The sequence below is a fragment of the Emys orbicularis genome, chromosome 2, assembly GCF_028017835.1.
Source record: "Emys orbicularis isolate rEmyOrb1 chromosome 2, rEmyOrb1.hap1, whole genome shotgun sequence".
Taxonomy (NCBI): domain Eukaryota; kingdom Metazoa; phylum Chordata; order Testudines; family Emydidae; genus Emys; species Emys orbicularis.
In genome coordinates this window covers 252,743,884-252,770,108 of record NC_088684.1, presented here as the reverse complement: position 1 = coordinate 252,770,108, position 26,225 = coordinate 252,743,884, and the positions used below count along the sequence as shown (strand labels likewise).

At 42.6% G+C, this 26,225-nt stretch overlaps 1 protein-coding gene across 1 annotated transcript; it reads right to left on the bottom strand.

Annotated features, from left to right (window-relative positions):
• Positions 1-579: 579 nt before the first annotated feature.
• FAM133B (family with sequence similarity 133 member B) lies at positions 580-24,566 on the bottom strand. The gene is made up of 10 exons (XM_065398459.1): positions 24,450-24,566; positions 21,429-21,659; positions 19,858-19,955; positions 13,024-13,102; positions 11,345-11,419; positions 11,131-11,163; positions 10,653-10,721; positions 5,503-5,598; positions 3,390-3,437; positions 580-684 (listed from the first exon to the last, which is right to left on the bottom strand). The coding sequence occupies exons 2-10, from the start codon at positions 21,462-21,464 to the stop codon at positions 580-582; spliced, it is 639 nt and encodes a 212-aa protein (XP_065254531.1). The 5' UTR covers positions 21,465-21,659; positions 24,450-24,566.
• Positions 24,567-26,225: the final 1,659 nt, after the last annotated feature.

Sequence of the window (26,225 nt, the reverse complement as noted above, 5' to 3'; positions counted from 1 at the left end):
CACTGTTTTTTTTCTTTTTCACTTGTACCTAAAAAAATTATTAATAAGCTTTTGTGGCAGAACAATATTTCCAAACATACCTGTAAGTAAAAAGTTTTAGCTTTGGCTATAAAACATGATGGCACAATATGGTACAGCATACAATGAAGAAATACACTGGGATATCTGTGCTATTTTCTGCAAATAATTCTATCCAGTATCATCCGGTTTTGGAAATAAAAAATGCTGAGTGCTTTCAAGGAAACAATGTCTGTCTACTTATACAACATATAGCATAGCAGGGAATTATCATGTAGATGCCAGTAAAATTATTAAAACTAGCTATGTGAAAAAATCCATTATAACTCCAATTTTCCCTAGCCTTCACATAGTCTGGAATTCTATATGGAAAACAGGGTGGATAAAAATGGATAATTTAAATAAAATCAATTTTTAACATTTAAATTAAATACAGGTTTATTTTTAAAAAATAAAGTTATTTAAACTTGAAATTGATATTTACCTCTGAAATTATGACAATCTATTTTGGACGTAACTTACTAGAATATATCAAAATTATTTAAATAAAAAATAATAATATTAAGCAGTACATGCTGTAGGATCTGACTCTGATAAGGACTCAGATGATAAAGGTCCATTCCCACGATCAATTTTCTTCCTTTTCCTACTAAGACTTTTGTTGTCCTACACAAAATAACACACATAAGTACAGCCTTTAAAATAATAGAACACTTAGACTGTGACAAAAACACTGACTTTAATGTTTCATTTAAATTATCGAATCATAGATATGTAGGATTAGAAGGGACTTCAAGAGGTTATTTAGTCCACAACCCTCCCGTGTGAAGGCAGGACTAAGTATATCTAGAATACAAATATAAAATAGTTTCAATTTTATTAAAAAGAAAATTTTGAACTACTGAAGTAATTATGCATCAGCACCAAGAAATTGAATGCAGCAATCAATGCCATTGTCTAATAATCTTCAAGAGACTCTTAGCAGAAATGAATTTTTTGATACTGCTTAGCTTCATTACATAACTACTACACTTTTTTTAAGATAGGGAAAATATTGCAATACATTTTAAAATATTTAAAATAAAAATTGTATAGCATAAACAAACATTTAAAATAAAATATGCTGCACAAATTCAAATGAAATTGAGATGCAGACTACTTAGTAAATTTGAATATATTTATTGCAGCTCTTCTTGCTCTGCTACTGAGCTAAGAGTACAGCTCCCCCTATAGGTCCAACTGGGATCAGCAGTAGCTGTTTAATACCAGCTTGTAGCTGCAATATTAAGTTTTTAAAACTTACTTAAAAAAAGAAAAGAAAAAAGAAAGCTTAGATCCTTCAGAAGTTGATAACATTGGTCATACTTGTCCAGGCCAGCTTCATACTTGCACTGGGCCAGGCAAATGGGATTTTGCAAAGCTGATATGGAACCTCCTCTTTCCACCCAGCTCTTCAAGGCTAGGAAGGGAAAAGGAAGATCATGTGCTCTCTATTCTCCACGGTGGGATCAGAAACTCAGTAGTCTTGGTTACCTCCATCTAATCAAATGAGAGGACAGAGTAGAACCCTCAGCCCTTTCTACAGGCACTGAGGAAGTGGTATTGCAAGTGAAGCAGCCAGGATGACAGGTATTGAAATAAGGGAAAATTGGAGAGAAATGTGGCGACAAACACTGTATGTGTAAACCTAAGCAGGGAGAAGAGGCGGAGGTAAGAACTGCTGCTTTGAAGATCAGCTACTGAGAGGTAACAGATTTAGCAGGGCAAGGAAAAAGTATTTCTGAATTTGGAATGGGGGGAGGACATAGAAGAGAATCAGTGCATTTGGTGTGCATGAAACAGAATTGATGAGTCAGACTGAATAGAGTTAACTGAGCAGAAAGGTAACAGAGGTGACTGAACAGGGGAGGTGAATGCGACACAGAGACCTGTTTGCAAAGGATCTCCGGTTCTTTGCAAACAGCTCTCACCTTGGACCTGACAAATCCACTACACCAAACATATCTTACAGGATATTTATTCATAAAGAGTAACATGGAAGGTACCTACAGAAAGCTCACAATTTGTCAAGACTCAATCACTGTGAGATGTATGTATAGATAATATTTAAGGAATAATGTATTTATATTGAAAGTATGCTCTATGGATTTGGAGTAGAACTTAGTCACTGGGGGCAACGTTTCTCGATGACCCACTCAAGTACGAGGGAGTTATCACCTCTCCCTAGTCAGCCAACTACGTAATGCAAGGTGCTATTGTCTACCATTGCCATAGTCAATGGAAAACCATCAGGGGCAATGACAAACAATCAAAACCACCTAAAGGTAGACAAGAAACTACAACAAGGCAGGGGTTCACCCTTTCTGTGAACAGAAACAAAAGTCTGTTTTCAATATAACAGAGTGTAGGGAAAGGCACTCTGTAAACTCCTGGCACAGAGACATGCTTTCATGTATGTTTGGATCCTGGTTCTTGAGAAACCAGCCAGCTCTGCAATGGACTGAACTTTGGGGGGAAATCTACTTTATTAGATAGGAAGGGTAACTACTGATAAGTGTAGACCCAGGTTTGCTTTTTATGATTTTGTTTTGTATTGTATTGTAAGTACTTGTTTCCATCTCGCTCTCTCATTTCTCATTAAATCTTTATTATTTCTTAAATAAACCTTCTTTTGTTTTATTTTATGTTCTCACAAGTGCTGTGTGGTTTACAGGAGCAGTAGTTTATGCTAACACTGGTAAACTGGGGTACGCCTCATCTTTGGGTGCAGAGGATCCAGAAATTCTGTGAGTAGCTAGTGTTAGGGCTGGATATCACAAGGGAACGATTCAAAGGGATTCGGGGATTGAAGTGCACCTGTGGTAACCTGCTGATGAAAGAAGGAAAGGTATAAGCCCAGAGGAGAGTGCTGAGTGACTGGCAGGGTTAGGGAGCTGATGCCCCGCTACCTTAAGAAAGCCTTCTCCTTGCTGGAGGCAGAGACTAATAAGATGACTCTCAGTCCTCGGTATAAATTAAAAAAAACAAAACAAAACAGAAGACCACCTGAAAGCCGCTTAAACATTTGTTCTTGAATTCACCCTATCTGCTTGAACAAGTTTGCAAATTTGCCACATAACTAGTAATTGTTGTACTCAGCAGCTATTGGGACCAGATTTTCATAAGAGCTCAGCAACCAGCAGTTGGCAACAATTATTTAAATAGAAGCTGAGGACCTTTGAAAATCTGGCCTCAAAATGTGCAAGCATAAGTTCACAACTGCCATACACGCAAGCCTTGTGCCGCTATTTAAAAATGTGGTCCTTTGTCTATATTTGTATAAAATACAGTTTTGAGACAGATTTTTATTTTGCAAGTACTTAATATTTTACCTTTTCTCTTTCATGTTCTTCCTTTGATTTTTTCTTTTTTGTGCTGTCCTAAATAGAAGGTGAAAGTAATTAATTTTTACATAATGGTTTCAGCACACAGTGGTATGAATCACAACAGAATCTTGATCAGATATCATTCACTGTATAAAAGGACCTACTTTTCAAAGCTGTTATGGTTGTTCTGGGTTACAGTGCTAACAAATTGCTCTGAGATATTTTACCTGGCAATTCACGTGAACATTATGAAAAAACTACCATTTTGGTACAACTGCCTCTGTCCTTGCCCTGCAGTATGCAGAGACACTGCTCTTACTCTGGTAGGCCTGTGGGGAATCAAGGAATAGAATGTTGCTCAGCAGAACACGCAGACAACCTATACAGAGGTCAGCCACCATCACTCTATTCCTAAAAATCTTTAAAAAAACCACGCTATCATGGCAGAGTCCACATGCGCTGGGTGAGAAAAGAGCCCTTTGGGAGATCCTAGAGAACAGGATGAAGCCTAAGATGAAGCATACTCCCTATAGAACAGTTCATGTTCTGCTTTCCCCTGTTGAGATCCCCATGTACGGAGTGCCTCTCTGCTGTTCCTTCCTGTCTGGTGATAATACAAGACAAGTAATTTCTATTGAAAGCATAGCAAAGAGGAATATTGTGCATGAGCCAGCAGAAAAGGCAGAATGCAAGCAGGGCCAACAGAATGAAGAAAGTATCAGAGATGGAGAATAATTAGGAAGGAAGAAATGGTAAGGTTGTGAGTCTCTCCACCCACCTCACCTCAGCTGACGGCAGAGAGAAAGAATGGAGACTTTTGTCCTCCAATTCAGCAGCAGGAGGTGTCTAAATGTCGTGTCCCCCCCCACCATATGTGTGAGGGATGAATTTTCAAACTTACATTAACAAAAGCTAGTGTGTGTATGTATATGTATGTGAGGAATGATTTAATTATTTGATATCTATGGATGAAAAACACTATATAAAGAGCTAGTTATTATTTGTATAGCACATACACTAAGCTAGGTACTTTACAGATAAATGAAGACAGGACTGAGCCCCAAAGAGCTTTCATAAATGGCTTCTTAGGCTATGTCTACACTACAGCGAGGGGTCGACCTAAGATACGCAACTTCAGCTACGTGAATAGCGTAGCTGAAGTGGCGTATTTTAGGTCGACTTACCTGGCTGTGAGGACGGCGGCAAGTCGACCGCTGCCGCGCCGCCGTCGACTCCGCTGCCGCCTCTTGCCGCGGGGGATTTCCGGAGTCGACGGCAGAGCGATCAGGGATCGATTTTATTGCGTCTTCACTAGACGCGATAAGTCGATCCCCGATAGACCGATTGCTACCCGCCGATCCGGCGGGTAGTGAAGACGTACCCTTAGATTACCAGTTTTTAAGCCAAAAATATAATTACTACCTGCTACAGTGTAAACAATTGTTGACAGATGACAGGCTCCTTACAATTTGTTTATTTTCTAGTTTACACAGGATGAAGTCCAAAATTCATACCAGAAAGTTTAATTAATTGGGTATGCACTGCTCCAAATAGAGCAAAGAAAGGGGAAACCTCCCCATAACTGCATTTATGAAAGGCTCAATTTGTGCTGCAGAGTATACAATTTCTGAAGGGAAAGTACTTTTCCCACAGACATCTGGTAAGGCAGTATTTTGAGCACTGATATCCTGTCAGACCTTCATTTAAAAAAACAACAACAAAAAACTACATGTGAAAACAACACATTGACAAAGAATTAAGACATTTATAGGTTTTAAATGTTAGCTTATTTTTACACTAAAACAGAGCTTGTTTGGGCAGGAAATAAGGCAAAATGTATATTTATAATTCAAAAGTTAGTGATAATAGTTTGGAATCATTGACAAGTCTGCTCTCTAAAGATCAAACTATTCCTTTCAGCCAGCATACTGAGCTCAAATAGGGATAATACTTCTTGGACTATGGAAGCAGAAGGCTGGAAGCACTGCTTGCTCCCATAAAGTAGCATTGTATGTTTGAAAGAGAAATAAAGAAGTGTATATGCAAAAACAAAATCAGATGTTGTTTACAATATAAATAAAGGAAAACTTCCCAACACTAATACATCATTACATTTTACCTTGCTATCTGATTCAGAATCAGAAGTAGAGCTTTCTGAAGATTTCCGCAAGGAGCGATACCTCTTCTTTCTCCGTTTTTTCCCTTGTTTCTTATCCTATCCATAAACGTTTTAGAGAAAAAGTTTGTATTTGTTCACAGTGAAGCTATAACTGAATATTCAATCTGAAGAACACAGAAACTCAAGGTCCTATATGTAAATATGCTCTCTCGATGAATACAGCACTACAGAGATGATTGGCTCTAGAGTGGATGATATTCATAATTTTTCTGCATTTATTCAAAATTTATATTAGTGATAAATCCAAATTTTTCTAGTTTCCTTGTTTATTACTTTTTTCCACAGTATATTAGAGGGCCTGACTCTTCATCTTCAAAGTGATCTAGCCTAAAATGCCATGAACAGATTTTTTTTCAAAGTAATAATGGTGGGCCTGGGTTTTATTTTTAATTTAGAGGGGAAAATATCTTTCTTTAAAGAAATGCCAACACACAATTCTATGTAAAAATCAAAGTGAATCCAGTTTATAAACCTGCCACCCAAAATAAATATTGTTCATACGGAAGTTCTTATTTGTAGTCAAGAGAATAACCTTCCTTAGCTAATGCATAAAAAGGTAAGAGTAAAACATTTAGGTAGATGCAGCCTAAAAGCTACATGTAAAATATATATACTGCAAAAAACAGTGTTAAAAAGTTATCATGAACCAAAATTACTTTTTTAAAATAAGTGTTTCATTAGTAACAAGGAGTCCGGTGGCACCTTAAAGACTAACAGATTTATTTGGGCATAAGCTTTCGTGGGTAAAAAACCTCACTTTTTCAGATGCATGGAGTGAAAGTTACAGATGCAGGCATTATATAATAACACATGAAGAGAAGGGAGTACCTCACAAGTGGAGAACCAGTGTTGACAGGGCTAATTCGATCAGGGTGGATGTAGTCCACTCTCAATAATAGATGAGGAGGTGTCAATTCCAGGAGAGGCAAAGCTGCTTTTGTAATAAGCCAGCCACTTCCAGTCCCTATTCAAGCCCAAATTAATGGTGTTAAATTTGCAAATGAATTTTAGTTCTGCTGTTTCTCTTTGAAGTCTGTTTCTGAAGTTTTTTTTGTTCAAGAATAGTTACACCTCTACCCCGATATAACACGAATTCGAATATAACGCGGTAAAGCAGTGTTCCGGGGGGGGCGGGGCTGCGCACTCCGGCAGATCAAAGCAAGTTCGATACAACGCAGTTTCACCTATAACTCGGTACGATTTTTTGGCTCCCGAGGACAGCATTATATTGGGGTAGAGGTGTACTTTTAAATCTGTTATAGAATGTCCAGGGAGATTGAAGTGTTCCCACTCTGGTTTTTGTCTGTTACCATTCCTGATGTCCGACTTGTGTCCATTTATTCTTTTACGTAGGGACTGTCCGGTTTGGCCAATGTACATGGCAGAGGGGCATTGCTGGCACATGATGGCATCTATAACATTAGTAGATGTGCAGGTGAATGAGCCCTTGATGGTGTGGCTGATGTGGTTGGGTCCTCTGATGGTTGGGTCCTCTGCATGGACTCCTCCTGACGGTCGAAATGACAGACTAGACCGCTACATAGAGTGCTTCCGCAGACGTGCACAGGCTGAAATTGTGAACAAACAGCATCACTTGCCCCATAACCTCAGCCATACAGAATGCAATGCCATCCACAGCCTCAGAAACAACTCTGACATTATAATCAAAGGGGCTGACAAAGGAGGTGCTGTAGTCATAATGAACAGGTCAGATTATGAACAGGAGGCTGCCAGGCAACTCTCTCACACCACATTCTACAGGCCACTATCCTTTGATCCCACTGAGGAATACCAAAAGAAATTACACCATCTGCTCAAGAAACTCCCGGCTACAGCACGGGAACAAATCTACATGGACACACCCCCAGAGCCCCGACCAGGGGTATTCTATCTGCTACCCAAGCTCCATAAACCTGGAAACCCTGGATGCCCCATCATCTCAGGCATTGGCACTTTTACAGCAGGATTATCTGGCTATTTGGACTCTCTCCTCAGACCCTAAATTACCAGCACTCCCAGCTATCTTCGAGACACCACCGACTTCCTGAGGAAACTACAATGCATTGGTGATCTTCCTGAAAACACCATCCTGGCCACCATGGATGTAGAAGCGCTTTACACCAATATTCCACATGGACTACAAGCTGTCAGGAACAGTATCCCTGATGAGGCCACAGCACACCTGGTGGCTAAGCTTTGTGACTTTGTCCTCATCCACAACCATTTCAGATTTGGGAACAACTTATACCTTCAAGTCAGTGGCACTGCTATGGGTACCCGCATGGCCCCACGGTATGCCAACATTTTTATGGCTGACTTAGAACAACACTTCCTCAGCTCTCGTCCCCTAGCGCCCCTCCTCTACTTGCGCTATGAAGATGTCATCAATATCATATGGACCCACGGAAAGGAGGCCCTTGAAGAATTCCACCTGGATTTCAACAATTTCCACCCCACCATCAACCTCAGCCTGGATCAGTCCACACAAGAAATCCACTTCCTGGACACTACAGTGCAAATAAGTGATGGTCACATAAACACCACCCTATACCGGAAACCTACTGACCGCTATACTTACCTACATGTCTCCAGCTTCCATCCAGGACACATCACACGTTCCACTGTCTACAGCCAAGCCCTAAGACATAACTGAATTTGCTCCAAGCCCTCAGACAAACACCTACAAGATCTTCATCAAACATTCTTAAAACTACAATACCCCCCTGGGGAAGTGAGGAAACAGATTGACAGAGCGAGGCGGGTACCCAGAAATCACCTACTACAGGACAGGCCCAACAAGGAAAATAACAAAACACCACTGGCCATCGCGTACAGCCCCCAGCTACAACCTCTCCAGCGCATTATCAATGAGCTACAACCTATCCTGGAAAACGATCCCTCACTCTCACAGACCTTGGGAGACAGGCCAGTCCTTGCTTACAGACAACTCCCCAACCTGAAGCAAATACTCACCAGCAACTACACACCACACCACAGAAACGCCAACCCAGGAACCAATCCCTGTAGCAAACCTTGTTGCCTACTCTGTCCCCATATCTACTTTAGCGACACCATCAGAGGACCCAACCACATCAGCCACACCATCAAGGGCTCATTCACCTGCATGTCTACTAATGTTATATATGCCATCATGTGCCAGCAATGCCCCTCTGCCATGTACACTGGCCAAACCGGACAGTCCCTATGTGTCCATTTATTCTTTTACAAATCATATGTTACATCAGTAATGGTAACATACAAAAGCCAGTAGGTGAACACTTCAGTCTCCCTGGACATTCTATAACAGATTTAAAAGTAACTATTCTTAAACAAAAAAACTTCAGAAACAGACTTCAAAGAGAAACAGCAGAACTAAAATTCATTTGCAAATTTAATACCATTAATTTGGGCTTGAATAGGGACTGGGAGTGGTTGGCTCATTACAAAAGCAGCTTTGCCTCTCCTGGAATTGACACTTCCTCATCTATTATTGGGAATGGACTACATCCATCCTGATCGAATTGGCCCGGTCAACACTGGTTCTCCACTTGTGAGGTACTCCCTTTTCTTCATGTGTCATTATATAATGCCTGCATCTGTAACTTTTACTCCATGCATCTGAAGAAGTGAGGTGTTTTTTACCCACGAAAGCTTATGCCCAAATAAATCTTAGTCTTTAAGGTGCCACCGGACTCCTTGTTGTTTTTGTGGATACAGACTAACACGGCTACCCCCTGATACTTGTTTCATTAGTGATCTTTTAATATGTTGTTATAAAATCTATTTTGGTGCACAGAAAAATCTATTAATTGAACAGATATATTAATGTCATGTTCATTTCTATACTTCTTTGTGCACTAGAAGTTTCTTTCCTCACTGTAAAGAAAGAGGCAAGTCTTCTATCTCCCTGTGAGAGCTCTGCAGATTTGCATTTCTTGTTCCCAACTGTATACTTCCTTTCTTCAAAGCATCACTTGAAAGCCACCTGGGGGCTTGCTTTATAACCAACTGTTTCACAATAAATCAAAGGGATTGCTACTACCACTCCTTCCAGCAGGTTTGATATCTCTGTAGCACTCCTAAGGCCTTGGCTACACTGGCGCTGTACAGCACTGCAACTTGCTGCGCTCAGGGGTGTGAAAACACCCCCCCCCCGAGCGCAGCGAGTACAGCGCTGTAAACGCCAGTGTAATCAGAGCCTGCAGCGCTGCACGCTTGCTCGCAGCGCTGCAAGCTATTCCCCTCGGAGAGGTGGAGTACATACAGCGCTGCAAGAGAGCTCTCGCAGCGCAACTACACTCGCGCTTCACAGCGCTGCCGCGGCAGCGCTGGGAAGTCCCGAGTGTAGCCAAGGCCTTAGTCTCTGCTAGCCTTCTGAGTGAAGTGCCAATGCTAAGGGATCCAATCATGGGCTCAGAGCTCTCAACTCCCTTTGAATTCAATGAAAGTTGAGGGCCTGCAACAAATTGTCGGACCAAATGTTAGTCTGTTACACAATAGCAGAGAGCACAATTGTGAGGCCAGAAGTTAATTATTTTAACAAGTTTGTTTCAGCATTGCGTATTCACTATATTATCATGTATTAATTTGGTTATAGGAAATATCAGGTCTTTAACTGTAGTTTTTAAAAGGCGAAAGAGTTATAGTTTCAGATCTCACAGATAAACCAATAACCCTTCAGGTATAATTAACAGGGTAGTAACAGACAAATTAACTAGCAGGCTACTGTTCCTGAGATGTATGGCCATGAATGGTTACTATTAATCCAAAAAAAATTATGGCCCCAGGCCTGCAACGACTTACTCGTGCTTAAATGTATGCACTGAACAGCTCCACTGAAGTAAATGGGACTGTTCAGTGTGTAAACAGATGCATAAGTAGTTGCTAAATTGGGGCCTCTGTTAAAATGCTGACTAATCTACAATCACTATTTCCATGTTAAAACAAGAACCATACATTTCTTCTTGAATGCACCACCCTAATAATAACCTGAATAAGAGAGTAAGTGGCACCAGCAAATAATAGAATTATACACTAGCATATTTTAAAAGAAAATACAAAAATTACAATTCTGGTATGTTAGTTCTCACCTCATCATCAGAATCAGATGAACTGCTGGAAGAATCAGAGCTTGATGAAGAAGAGGAAGATGAAGACAACTTGACCAAACACAACAAAAATGAAAGCTTGTGAGATGCAGCATTTTGTCTGTTTGAGAAATAGTTAAAGGAACATCCAAATACTCTCTGCATTTGCAAATGTTATCTATAGTGATCTTAGTTCCAAGAGTCTAGCCTGCGGAGATTTTCTTAAATTAAGCTGTATGAGTGATATTTCCTCAAACAAACAAATGTATGGCATTCTAGCCAAATTCTCTATTTTTAAAGTAAGACCTTCTTATTTTTAAACCTTTTCCCCTCAAATACAAACTAAACTACCACTCTCAGATAACAGGTAACACAAGCATAGTTATTTAAACATCTATGTAAAATTCCAAATTACACTCTTATTTTGTCTTTTCAGGAACTCCAGACACGTAAAACTTAAAAACCTGAAAACTTTGCTCACCCTATTTGATTTCTTCTTTTCCTTTTTCTTTTTCTAAAAAGAAAGAGACAATTTTGTTACATTGTATCATGGTCTCTCAACATGTCACAGACAAGGAAAGTAGTTCTGAATTTGCATTTTGACTTGTGTTCTTTGGTGATGGCTGTTTCAGTGTAAGAATGTCACATCAGGAAAATCCAACTCATGAATACTTTACCAGACTTAAGATATTTACCTCTTTCTTTTTGGAGGAACTCTCATTTCCACCTAATAATTTCTCCCTGTGTTTTTCTAGTTCTTTCTTCCAATTCTGAAAAACAGTGATAGTGACCATTGGCATAATTTTCAAACCCTTGGTGTTAACAAGAACCTTTGAAATATTCCGTCTGTGACAGAGCCAACAAGTATTATTTTTGCAGGTTTTAAAAAGATAATTCAACTAATCCTAAACCTAGGACATTCGTTTTATATAAGCAGATTAATATTCATTTGAGCAAAACTTGCTAATTTTCTCCTGGATCCGCCAGTTATTTAAACAAAAATATATATACAAACACCTTAATTGACTATTTGTATTAGGATATTAAACTTACAGCTGTACATACATATTTCACTATAGCAATGTGAGTAATCTGCTTTTAAAAAATAAAGTACCACCAAATATGAGTGTCTCTTTATTCAAAGATGGTGGGTAAGGATCTGGACAGCCTCTGATGAAAAGATTTCACATTGAGTATAGAGGTTCACACAGTATTGCTTCTGTAAATCGAATGCACTGCACCCAGCAGGGGCTCCTTGCATTCTTTCTCCAAGCACCTATACCACCAAGCTTCCTGTGTGCCACCCTTATGGAATATTCTAGGTCTCAATGGCCAGAACCCTATAAATTAGGGGGGGAATCAGAAAACCAAAAGGGGAAAATGGGGGACACCTGGAGCCCCTGCCATCTGGTTAGCACAGCCACAGCTTCACACACCTCTGGACTGTCTATCATTCAGGCAACTGGTTGATAGCACCCATCACCTTCCAATAGAACAATATCCCCCTGCTCATCCTCCCAATAGACTTTAATGTGTCAAAACCCTGAATTATGCCTCTCCGAGACAAATAAAAATGGGTTAGTTGGAATGGAGATGTGCACAGAGCCCCTGGTGTGGGTGGGAGGATAGGAGACCTGGTATGGTGGGAAGGTGGAATGCAGGACACAGAACTCAGGGGGCAGGGGGAAGGGGAAGAGTGGGGAACCCAATATGGGGGAATAGGGGTTAAGCAGAGCTTCTGACATGTGGGAAAGAATGGGACCCTAGTAGGGTGGGAAGGTGGAAGAGTGAGCACACAGAATCCAGGGTGGATAGGGGAGATTGGGGAATCTCGTGTGGCTGAATGGGGGGTAAACAGAATGTTGGCAAGGGGGGGCAGAATGGGGGATCTGATATGAGAAGTGGCGGAATGGGGGACTACACAGAACTCCGGCAGGGGGAGATTGGGTGGGAGTTACAGGGAGTCCCTGAAATATGAGGGGGATAGGAGGGTGGTACACAGGGAACACATGGAGTGGAATAGAGGGATGCAAGAAGCCCCTGGGATATGCAATAAGCTCAGCCAAAGAAGCTATGAAGTGTGCGGCCCTCTAGTGTATTACAAGAGCTCAAATTCTATTCAGGTGGCACCTTTTCAAAACTAGACCTGACCAGATATATACTGTAGAGAACAACGGGGGAAAGGAAATGATGGTTTTTACTCTGTAACTGCTGTAATTCTAATTTAAATATTTTAATAACAAAGTTAGCTCATGAAGAATCTTACACACACACACACAATGGGCTTTTCATCCTGCTAATGACAGTTGAATACAAAGGATCATTCTAATTTTTCTAAATGATTCACCAACACAAAATTAATCAAATCACAAACCTCATTCATCTTTTCTTCAAACTCAGCCAATGCCCTTGATCCTTTCTTTTTCTTTTCTAGTTGTTCTTTCACTTCTTCCCTTTATATAAAAAATACAAAGGTTTTACACAGATATCTATACATCTAAAAAACCTGAACAGACATTAAGATTTTTTTTTAAATTTCTACAGAAATGCACAGACAGTAATCCAAGTTGTTTCTTCAGTTTATCTTTAGCTGAATTTCCCATGAAAGGAGAAAGAGAGTTATCTTTGGATTATGTTAAACTTTAAGATATTATGTAAATTGTAAGTCCTGCAAATAAATTCCTGTGCAGGGTCTAGTCCTTACTTTGGTGATAGGTAATGTATGCTTGAATTTGATGTATTATAAGATAAAATGGATTGAAGACAAGATAATTTCAGTAACTCATCTTAAGAGATGGTATAATTCTTAATAAGACAATTCTGCAAGGTAGAATTCAATTCTAAAAATGTATCCAGAAAAATTTCTTTCCATGTGTGATTCTGTTAAAATTACTAAAAAAAACTGGTGAGGGCACACCCACAATTCAGGCAATATTAGCCATGACAAAAAATAGAGATGTAAAGTTTTTCTATTCTTAGGCCTGGTCTACAGTACAAAGTTAGGTTGATGTAGGTCACCTTGCATCAAATTATATCAAGTGTCTAAACTCAATTTGTCTCAGGTCGATGTAACACTATTACGGCGAGGCAATAACACCACGTCCCCAAACGGCATTGAGCCATGGTTGACCTACTGAGGTCAACAAAGAATGAGGGCATGACCTATATCAACCCTAACAGACCTCCAGCAGCTGACCAACAATGCCTGGCAGTGACCGCTCTAATCACAATTGTGAACTCCTCTGCCCAGGGGTCTCAGAACCTAGAAGCCACATTCCTTTCTCTTTAAAACTCCCACATATTCCTAACTGCCCACATTGGCGAGCACACCTAGCAGCTGTCCATTGTTGTGTGCAACTGGCCAACCAACCCTGCAGGCTCCATGCACTAGAAGCACGCCTGCCTGGAGTAGACAGGAGGTATTGGATCTCCTGGGCCTTTCCGGAAAAGAGTCTGTGCAGGCTCAGCTAGACCAGTTGTGGAAAGGTGGTTATCTATGAAAAGATTGCTTAGGGGACGCAGGGTATGACAAGGATCAGCAGCAGTGCTGCATGAAAGCTAACCAACTGTGCTGCGCATACCACCAGGCCAGGGAGCCCAACACTTGATCAGGTGCTGAGCTGCAAACCTGCCACTTTTACAACGAACTGCATGCCATAATTGGAAGACACCCCACCAGTACCCCGCAGACCACTATGGATAACTCTGAAGAGTTCAAGACACAGACCACTGCTGTGAACAGTAAGGAGGACAACAAAGGTTAGGACATGCAGCCGGGGGGTTTCAGCTATGCTGTGAGGCAGGATCTTTTTGAGACCCCACCGCAGTCTAGCCAATCCCACCAGACAAGCATGGGTAAGCCCAATGAAGGGAAAGGAACCTCAGGCAAGAGTGCATTTGCATTTTCCCTCACAATGTTCAAATGTAAAGATGGTGCCCCACCCAAGACCAAATTAGCAGGACACAGGCATCACACTGTCTAGAGTGGATCACAACCGTGAGTGCCAACCTCAGAGCAGACTGTCAAGAAACAGGGCACGAACCCCAAACTTAGATTTCACCAACCAAGTAACGAGTGTGAACTCTTCAGGCACTATAACAGTCTTAATAGGAAGTAAGGAAGCCCTTAGATACTCTGATCTATCTTATCACCCAGACAAGCCTGCCTCTGTCATAAATGGTTCTTTAAATCAACAATCACTATAATATTCAGGTTACTTACAGTCCCAAAGGACCAGTCATTTACCCGCAGGTCAACTGTACTGAGATCTCAAACCAAAGACAATGATTTTAGCCAATCCTGTAACAAACTAAAGGTTTATAAACTAGGAAAAAGAAATGAGAGTGTTATTTACAAGGTTAAAGTAGGTAAACATACACACACTAATGAGGTACAATCTTAAGTTCAAAAGGTAATGGAAGCTTCTATAATAAGCAAGCTTTTATGTCTTTTAGGGCTAACTCAAGCCAAGCAGCTTGGGGACCTCCTGCTTATGTTTAGGAATCTTTGCCCCTCAGACTCCAGACAGCATAAAGATACCAATATCTCCTTAACATGCATTTATTATTCCCTTCTCCCAGCATTCAGGCTGTGATGGAACAGGGGTTGTGCACATACCCGCTTCAGAGGTGTGGGAGAAGCGATCAACAAAGTCTTTTGTTCACAATGGCTTGTCTGATGTCTGTAGAGCTTCTTTTTTGGGGGAAGAAGATAACACCTCTTGTGATAAACTACCATTTCACACTTGGTAATGCGTCTCCCCTGTCTGTGGGGAATTTACAGTCTTTGGCTATGTCTACACTACTCAGCTTTTAGCAACATGGCTGTGTCGCTACAGCTGTGCCGCTAAAAGTCATGCAGTGTAGCTGCTGTTTATCGGCTCTCCTGCCGACAAAAAACTTCCACCCCCAACAAGTGGCATTTCCATTGACGGCAGGAGCACTCTGTTCACACTGGTGCTTGTCGTGGCAAAACTTTTGTCTTTCAGGGTTTGTTTGTTTTTTTAAACACCTCTGAAAGACAAAAGTTTTGTCATTCAATTGCCAGTGTAGACATAGCCTTAGCAAACATTTTTATAGCTACAGAGCAAACATTTAAACATTACTTTATAACATGGCATGTTATAAGTAGGATTAATACATGCAGCATCCTACAAGCATTCCATAAAGTCTAAACACATTCTTATAACTCTAATATCTATTTTAACAATACTAACACACAGGTGAGCCAGACTGGTTTCCTGCTATGTATCTGTCTATGTTGAGTGAGGCCTAGGGGCCTTGGCATGAGCTGGCACCTGGTCTGCTGGCATCACAACAGGTATCGACTTTTCATTGTTTTACTTGTTTGAGATGAGGCAATGGTACAACAAACAGAGGTAGAGTTGTCATCTGCATTTCATTCCCCTGTAGGGCTGGCAGGGAGCAGGTATGCGGACCAGTTTGTTTACGTACATAGGGATGTCTCTTGTAACCTCTTGAGAGATCTCATGGAGGCACTCTGCAATCCTCTCCTGAAGGTGTCTAGAGATAGCAGCCTTATTTCTTCCTCCGTGGTAGGAGACTACCATGCCACTCTATTATGACTTTGGCAGGCACCATTGCACTAAACAGCCTATTGTTCATAGGAGATATCAGCTAAAGTCACCACTGCCTGTGGAAAATAGTGCCTGGTACTCGTACACATGGAAATAGGGCCCGAAATTTTATTGTTTCATGCAACCAGTGGGCCACACTCCCCATGGCTGGGGCTGCAGGGCGGTGCTGTGCAGACACTCCAAAGCTGAACTGTTAATAAGCTAGTCTTATTTAAAACTTTTATAGGAATAAGGGAAGGGAGTTTTGAAACTTATTTTTTGCTTTCTGTTGTGACTGTAAATCCAACGATACATCAATCTGTTTTATCTGTAGCTGCTACCTCTATGGCGTTGAGTGGTCCCCTGCGGAATGCCTGACCATGATGAGGAGGATAAAAAGTGGACTAGAGAGGATATGTTCAGTGAGATCCTGCAAGCCAGTGTTGCATTGGATTGTAAACAGAGGGCCTGGAGGGTAAATATTTCAGAAAGTATGGAGAAGGAAAGAGCAGACAGGAGAAGGGCTCAGGTGTCCCCGCAGGAAAAGGAGAGGGAGATGCACTCAGGCAGCAAACACAAATACTGCAGACTCTTGTTGACCTACAGGTCCAACAGTCACATACTCACGTCTCTTTGCAGTCGATGAAGAACACCAATTTAGCAACTTGCTACAGACTCCAACATTCCATGTGGCATCATGGGCTGCATCCCTACCACTCCATGCCAGGGGACAACAGTAAGGACAACCACAGCCTCACATGCACTGACATGGGAGAGTCACAGATGGTGTATGTGAAGCAAAAGTGGACTGAAATGGACAGGAATGTTTTCTATCTTTCTAATTTTAAAGTTGGATTCCGTTAATTTATTTTAGACATTTTTATTGTATTTTTTTAATTACACTTTTTTTTGCACTGTTTTAGGTATGCAATAACTTTCTATTTTTTGGAAATGAATTTATCTTTATTACTTCACAACATATAGTGCAGAATGCCTAGCTCTACTCAAAGTACCAACTATGTGTAACTCTACAGCAGGGGTCGGCAACCTTTCAGAAGTGGTTTGCCGAGTCTTCATTTATTCACTCTAATTTAAGGTTTCGTGTGCCAGTAATACACATTAAAATGCCTCCATGTGGCCCCCGGCTCCTCCCTCGCCTAGGGTTACCATATTTCAACAATCAAAAGAGAGGACGGGGGGGGGGGGAGGAGGGATGCATGCGGGCGGTGGTCCCCGTGCGCCCCCCGGCTCCCTCCTCACCGCGCTCGGGCTCTGTGGCTCCCGGGAGTGTGAGCCGCCCCCCCCCCCCCCCACACACACACTTCCGGGAGCCACAGAACCCGAGCGCGGTGAGGGGGGAGCTAGGGGGTGCACCTGCCGCCGGTCTGTGGGTCCCGGCTGCTGGCCCCGCTCAGCCTCCTGCCGGCCTGGGGTTCCGTTCACTCAGCCGGCAGCGGGCTGAGCGGGGCCAGCGGCTGGGACCCTGGCTCGCAGCCGCGTGCCTGGCAAAATCGGCTCGCGTGCCGCCTTTGGCACACGTGCCGTAGGTTGCCGACCCCTGCTCTGCAGGATGACAGAACTCACAGGTTCAGTGAAAAACAGTGTAATAAATTATAAATGTACAGCAAGCACCACATCATTCATAAGTTCATTAAAAGACAGCGCAATATTCATAAATGTACACTACGCACTAACAATTCTTAACAGCAACTAAAACTTCAGGGTGAGGAAGAGCACAGCCCACACTACCACATCAAAGTTCTTTTTTCAAGGGCTCCCTCAGCTGCATAGCTCCAGGCTGAGCTCATAGTTCTTGTGTCTGTCTGTTCAAACTCAGTACACAGGCACTCCACCTCCTCCTTCCATCCCAACAGCAACTTTTCCCCCTTTGCTTCAGATATTATGCAGCATACAACAGACAGTTGTAACCACTGGGAATTTTTCTCACTGAGATCCAATCTCATAAGTAAATACTGAAGGGACACTGGTTGCTGGCAATCTATCAAAAGCACATTCAACTGTCATTCTGCACCTGCTGAGCTGGTAGCTGAATCTTTCCTGAGTGCTGTAAAGGTGACAGCTTCCTTCATGAGCCAAGGAAGCCAGGGGTAGGCAGGGTCCCCCAGAATCACTACTGGCATTTCAACACTGCCAATAATAATCTGCCGGTTGGGAAAGGAAGTCCCTGCTTGCAGCTTTCTGCAGTCCTGTGTTCTTAAAGTTGCGAGCGTCATGCAGCTTCCACTCTGATATTGCTAAAGCCTCCTTGGTGATCCATCTACACTTGCATAATCAAAGAAAAGTATCCCTTTCTACTGATGCTCTCTGTAGCAACATGGGCCCGTGCCAAAATAGGGAAACGGGTGCCATCTATGGCCCCACTGCTGTTCAGGACCCATTTCTGCAAATCTATCCACTATGTCCTGCATGCTACCAGAGTCAGAGTCTTGCACAGCAAAAGACGATTAATGGCCCTACACACTTGCATAACAACAGCTCCCACTATGGATTTTACAATTCCAAAATGATTTCCCACTGACTGGTAACAATCTGGTGTTGCAAGCTTTCACACTGCAATCGCTACTCACGTCTCAACTGTCAATGCAGCTCTCATTCTGGTGCCTATTCCCTGGAGGGATGGGGCAAGCTTGGCACACAGATCCAGGAATGTGGCCTTTTGCATTCAAGAGCTCTGCAGCCACTGCTCGTCATCCCAAAACTACATTTCAATGTGATCCCACCAGTCAGTGCTTGTTTCTCCAGCCCAGAAGCAGTGATCCACTGTCCCTAGCTGCTCCGTGAATGCCACCAATTAGCCCTGAATTGATTTTCACTATGTCTCTCATCAATCTATCCTCAAAGAAATCATCACATTGCAGACCCACAGGAAGAACTGCAAATAGTAGAGGACTGTAAGTCCGGTGTTCGCAACTTTCATGACAATAGTGCAGAACTCGGCGGGCTCCATGCATGTGTCACAGTTGGTGGACAGTGAAAAGTGCTGTGCAGGTTTGTGGGATTTAAAAAAAAAAAGTTGTAAACATTTTGGGATATGGATGGCATTATGTGATAGAGAAAGCTGCATGATGGGAACTTGACCCTTTGCTCCCAGTCATCCTGTGTGATTCATTTCTGTCCTACAATACACTGCAAAAGTTTCCCAAAAAACAATGCACCAGACGGTGGCACACTGGGATATTTACGGGTGTTACACCACACTGCATCAACACAAGCAGGAGTAGTGAGTATTTGCAGCGCTGATGCAAGCAGCCAAGTATGCACGTACACACGCAATATATTAACTCGGGTGACTTTCCGCCAATGTATCTTGGGTTAACCAAAATTTGTAGTGTAGACATGGCCTGAGAAATTGTTGCTAAAAATGCCTACGGATCAATTTAATATATTCCTTTTCAGAAATGATTGCTGAAATACCATCATCTTACACTGTAACAATTTAAAAAAAATATTAAATTAGGACAGATATTTAGAAAAAATGCTTTGGCCAGATACTAGGAATCCCTTTATAAAATATCACGGTGTATGTTGGGAAGGAGGGCACTTAACAAGATAGTATCTTTCATCAAATAAGTGGTTTTGCGAAAGGAGCAATCAGATATTTCCACACTTACCATGTAGGCCTTGGTCTATTCAGGTAATCCTGTATTGTTGGCCCTGCAGATTGGGAAGGACCTCGTGATCTGGCCATGGCTATAGGATTCATATAAGCCTTGGAGATGACAAAGCAAAGTGAGAAGTAAATTGAATTACTTTGCTGCAGAAACAAAAATCCACACATACAATTTTCCTTACTTATTGAAAACAATTCTGACTATGTTTCTTATAGATGGAAGGCATTTAGCCAGAGAAGATGATGATTCAAGCTGACAGGAAGACTCAACACAATGTTTCCAATTTAGAATTACATAATCTACTTAGCCACAAAAGGAACAAGGGCCTATCCAGTGGCCTAGTGATACTCAGCACTTCTTTTGTAAAAGTGCTTTGAGATTTCTGGATACGATGCTCTATTACAGTGCCATATATCCCTAGTCTCTTACTCTCTGGCACAGCAAAGGTAGTACATTCAGGCCTTAGACTCACTTTGGCCAAAAACAAACTGATGGTGGCACACAACCAAGACTGTATAAATTAGTGATAATATTACCACATAATAAAACTACTACATATGGGATTTGTTTTAAACTAAAAACCCTAATATATGTAAATAAACAAAACTTTGGTGAATTTAGCAGTATTTAAGTACTAAATCATATGTTTTAATCCCTAAAATATTCAAGTTAACAACAGATCAGTTATAATGGCTTTATTAATCAAGCTTTGTCATCTGTTCCTCCTTTTCAAGTCTGTGTATTCTCTTTTTATGCACTTCAAAATGTGGTAAATTTTATAAATCCAAATATTTAAAAAATCCCCAGTTTACCTAAGCAAGGAAGTGATTCCCTAACAATTTTTAAAAATTTTGGTTCATGAATATACTAGAATCATATGGCCACACTAATGCTTGTGTGCATGTATCTTCCTTTCTCTAGACAGATCTGTGTATACAAACAGATACCATATAAGCTATGTTAAAAAAAACATTAAGTTTGAAAAGTCAAGAGCACTCAGAAGTTAAAAAATGCCAGAATTAATGTTGTCTGTGCAACCCTAATTCAGTCAACTTAGGTGTACATTATGATACAGGCAATAATTACATGAGCACATATTATTTCTTCCATAGGACTCCTGCTTCATTCAGTGCACATGATGGACCGTGTTCATTTACTGAGAGGCTATTCAAGATTTTGTTTTCTCCTTATGTTCTGAAAATAGAATTATCCATTTCCTCATGGGCTTTTCCATGGCACTCATGACTATAGTATCCAATGGTTTTACAAAAATTAATTTATTTTCACAACACTCCTGTGAGATAAGGGGATATTATTATCCCCATTTTACAGATGGGGAATTGAGGCACAGAGAGATTAAGGTCAAAAGTATCCATCCACTAATTTTGGGTGCCCAATTTGAGACACCTAGGACCTGATTTTTCAGAGTATTTAGAATTATATAGCACTTTATATGTTCAAAACACAGCTCCTATTGACTTCAGTAACAGTTGTGAGTGCTCACACTACAACAGATCACACCACATGTCTCAGTCAGACACCCAGAAACTAAGAACAGAGTTAGTGGCTACCTGTGAAAAGTTCAGTTTAAGTGGCTTGCCTAGCATCACATATGATCTTTGTGGCAAATGCAGGGATTGAAGCCATTCTTTCTCTTCCTCTAATCATCTGCCTCAATAGCTGTACATCTTCAGATTCGACAACAAACCAGGCAGGGGTCCTACAGATAACAGGCCCCTTCACTATATAACCCTATTCATTCCCAGAGCAGGTCCATCTATGCACTCAATGAGGCAGGGGTCCTGTGGAAAAAATAGTATGTGATCATGTGATGAAAGACTGTATTGTAATACATATGCAGAAAGTGGCCAAATTAAGGTTGTGTAGGGAATTTCCTAACTTTTGGGTGCTTGAGTTTGCAAACTTAATAACGATTTTTTAAACTTTTTTTTAAGAGTCTAATTTCCCAGATTTTTTTTTTTTTTAAAGAGCAAACAAACAAAAAACCCTAGACATTCTATATCATATGGCATCATACTGAAACCCACATGGTTCACCAGCAGGGTTGGACCCTTTAGATCCTCTGCCACTTGGGCTAATTGAGTAAACAGCAGCAGTAAGTAAATAGTAAGTTGTCATGCTTTATATAGACCAGTACTAGAAGATGAGGAGACATTTTGACAGCAAGTTACACAGATATTTGCTAAATGCAGAGGAATGGTGAGACTCAGGAATCTTGGGTTTCATTCTAGGCTCTGGAAGAGAATAGTCTCTAATGCAGGAGTTCTCAACCTTTTTTCTGAGGCCCCTCCAACATGCTATAAAAACTCCTCGGCCCACCTGTGCCATAGCAACTATTTTTCTGCATTTAAAAGCCAGGTCCAGCATTAGGGGGTAGTGAGCAGGGCATCTGCCCAGGGCCCGACACCACCCATGGCAGGACTCAGGTTTTGGCTTTCTGACCTGGACCCCAGTGAGTCAAATGCCAACCCTGCTTGGCAGATTCCTTGAAAGCTGCTCGTGACTCCCCCAGGGACCACAGACCTCCTGGTTGAGAGCCATTACTCTAGTGGGCACAGAGTCTTCTGTACTTTTCCCCCAAGCATAATGCCTTCTGCCCCTTTCCCTCCAACCTGTCCTTGTGCCAATATGAACTAGGGTGGTGATTTCTGTTATTTCATTTCTACCGTACCAGTGGCATGCATGGTGCTTTATGCACACACAAAAAAGAGAAGGCCCTTGCCTTAGGCCTTGTCTACAGTAGAAAGGTTTGTCGATATAGCTATACCAGCAAACACTCCTAGTGTAGATGTAGTTTACACTGGCAAAACAGTTCTTTTTCTGATACAGCTTATACTAGATTTTTTTTTTACTCAGGGAACTAGATCAGCAAAAGCACACATCAAAAGCCAATAAAACTGCATCTGCACCAGGGCTTTTGCCAGCATAAAAATGTTGTAGAAAAATCACATTCCTAACTGACATTAGTGGCAAAAGTTTTGTAAACCTGGCCTTACAGTCCAAGGCCTGAAATACTATCAATTTATCTTTGCATGGAGACCACTATGCTCACAGGGAGCCCCACTAAAGTCACTGAAAGGATTTGTCTGCTGGGAACAGCTTGCAGGATCACAGCCTAAATTTGAAATACAGGCAAAGAAGGGGGAAAGGCTGAAACAAAATAATGTGATTTGGTTTATTTTTATCACACAACTTGTTAGTTGCAAAATTTGTATTTTAATAAGCTTAAATTAAATATGAACATGTGGCCAAGCATAAAAGTATTTGTAGATGGTTAGTGGTGGATGGCTAGTTGAAAAGAGAAAGTTTTAAGGAAGGACCTAAAGGACAGGAAGGTTGACAACCTAAAATTAAAGTCTGATCCTACAATCAGATTGATCACATGTGAGGAAGTCAACACTTGTTTTGGGGAACAACCTACTGAAGTCAACAGAGCCTCTGTGTAGAGACAAGGAACTGTGTAGAGACAAGGAACTGTGCAGAGAGAAGGACCCATATGTATCCAATACTTTAGGCCAGAGGCCTTGTTTTTTGTTGTTGTTCCATAACTCCGCTTAGCTCACTCAATAATAAAATAATATTGGTAGGAAAATGTCTTTGCAAGGAACTGGCCAGCACCCTAACTTTTTTCATGACAGAACACGAAACAGAGATCAGACAGAAACTACATATAGTCATTAGTGATTTGTGCTAGATTTGACTGGGAGATGAAAGATTCTATCATATATGACACAAGTAAATTCCTTGAGTTCTCTGGCTGCCCAGTTTTGCAAGAATACATGATGCACAATATAGAATTTACTATCAGTGGAGAAAGGTCTTTTACTCTGCTGGGAAACATGCCAGCCCATGTGAATGGTACCAAATGCCTTACCCAAGAATCCCATACTGCTGGTAGGTAGGGTGACCAGATGTCCCGATTTTATAGCGACAGTCCCGATTTTTGGGTCTTTTTCTTCTATAGGCTCCTATTACCCCCCACCCCCGTCCCGATTTTTCACATTTGCTGTCTGGTCACCCTACTGGTAGGAGACGTTTTTGGCAGGACAATTATATTACAATTAACACCATCACCATAGGTTCCCAGTTTACATAGAGGGAGTCAAGGCTTTCATGCTGACAGGAACTGCCATTGTGATATATGACGACACTGATATTGTGCTGATATTGGGGGCTGCCCCCCATCTTGGGATCCCCGGACAGTAATTTTACAAATATACTTTAGACAGTTCAGCAACACGAGCCCCTCCTGGTCTAACCCTTGTGCAGACCCACTACGGAGGCGCCGGGGGGGGGGGGATGGAGAGGGGTGTCCCTGCACAGCCCCACGCCCAGGGATACGGGGAGTGAGATGGGGCGCCTGGAGCGGACCAGAGCAGGACTCACCGAGGCCCCCTCCCGCGGCTGAGGCGCTGCTGGCCGGGCCGGGCCGGGCTGGGCTGAGCGCTACACTCCGGTCTCCCCGGGCCAGGCCAGGCCCGGCCCGGGCTGAGGCGCGGGACGCAGCAGCGCTTCCCCGGACGGCCTCCCCTCGGCCCTACCAGGCCGAGCCCGCGCCCCGCGTCACTCACCACCCGGTTGTCCCGCTTCCCCATGGCGCCGCCGCACAGACGCCTCGGCTCCGCCGCGCGCTCCCGGCCGGGAACTCGAGAGCAGGAGGCGGCGAGGCCCAGCTCGGTTCCTCTTCCCACAGCCCAAGCGGCGGGCGCACGGCGCCACCTGCAGGGCGCGCAGCGCTAGCGCCCCGCCATCCGCGCCCGGGCCCAGTCAGCTGGGCTCCGCCCTGCGGCTGGGCCTGGCGCCCATGCCCAGGGGCGTTACGAGCCCCGGCCCCCCAGCCAGCCCGGTGTTAGGGGCACAATGCTGCGGGTCCCTCCCTGCCTTGTCCGACGAGCGGGCGGCACACTGAGGGAAAAGCCGCCGAGGCCGAGAAGGCCATTGCAGAGCAGTTGACCCCCGCCCCTGCTGCAGTTCACGCTACAGCTAGGATTGGGACAGGAGTTAACCCACCCACCCCTGCCAGCCTAGGTAATGAAGGGGAAGTACTGCCAGGGAGTGAGGTGCCAAAAGAGGACGCGCAGGCACAAAGTGATCATTTAAATTCAGGGAAGAGCAGCAAGTCGGGGCCTGGAGAGTATACATCCAGTTCAGAAAGAAGCTAAGGCCTTGGCTACCCTTGCGCATTATAGGGCAATAAAGCCACCAAGAGCGCTCTACCTCACTCCCCGTCCACACTGGCAAGGCACATAGAGCACTCTGACTCCACGGCTGGAGCGCTCCTGGTACTCCACCTCCCCGAGAGGAATAATGTTTGTTGCGCTAGGGTGACCAGACAGCAAGTGTGAAAAATCAGGACGGGGGTGGGGGGTAATAGGAACCTATATAAGAAAAAGACCCCAAAATCGGGACGGTCCCTATAAAATCGGGACATCTGGTCACCCTACGCTCTCCTGGAGCGCTGCAGCGCCAGTGTGGACACCTCATGTGCTCTGATTGGCTCTAATGAAGGAAAGGGCTGAGCTGCCAACAAAGATAGGCAATTTCTTGGTCAGCTGGCGTACCGGAGGAAGGCACTAGGTAGGAGGGATTAAAGAGCAGTAAACCCTCCTTCAGTATCAGGTAGTCTTGTGGTTTAAATGATCATTAAAAATAGAATCATAAAATACCCAGAGAGGAATGTGATGTGATAGGGACAAACCAGTGTAGTTTCTGCAGAACAAAAGCCTGCTTCTCCAGCTTACTAGTCGTTGTGCAAATCAACAAAATAGTGGCTAATGGAGAATCCGATGTGACGGTGGCTATTAAGTGGCAAGAGGCTAGTAAGAAAAGTAGGACAATGTTTGTCACTGCAAAAAAAAAAAAAAAAAAGTGTGTTTTTATATTGAAACAACTGATTCAAGATAGCTATCTGGAGGTGGAGACAACACACTTGTCCTTGATGTAGCTAATCAGGCAGTGTAGGGTTGGTGTAAAAACACACAATTTTTAGTGAAGGCATAGGCTAAGAAATCAGGACATGAGAGGTTAAATTCTATCATGGATTAGGATATAATCCATATAAGGGTGTATCTACACTAGGAAAAATTGTGTTTTCTTATCACAGTTAGCTAATACTTGGTAACTCATGATGAAATGCTAACGAAAACAAGGAAGTTTGTAGTTTTCAAATGTATTAGAAGGTAAAGGTAAACACTGGAGGGAGAGCCTAGGATTTACCTCAGCCTACTAATATGTGTTAAAATATAAACTGCCTTGTCTTCACTGTGATTTTACCATGGGTATTAGATAACCCGTGATAAGAACACTTTCTCCCCTCTCCCCCCCCCCCCCCCCCGCCATTCCCCTCC

Bases quoted from the DNA above. Each gene is read 5' to 3' on its own strand.
- FAM133B (XM_065398459.1), bottom strand. From the start codon at position 21,464: ATGCTAGGCAAGCCACTTAAACTGAACTTTTCACAG. The intron at 11,420-13,023 runs GTTTGTGATTTG...ACTGTTTTTCAG, and splicing joins TTGAAGAAAAGATGAATGAG to AATTGGAAGAAAGAACTAGA. The intron at 5,599-10,652 runs GTGAGAACTAAC...GTTTATGGATAG, and splicing joins CATCTGATTCTGATGATGAG to GATAAGAAACAAGGGAAAAA.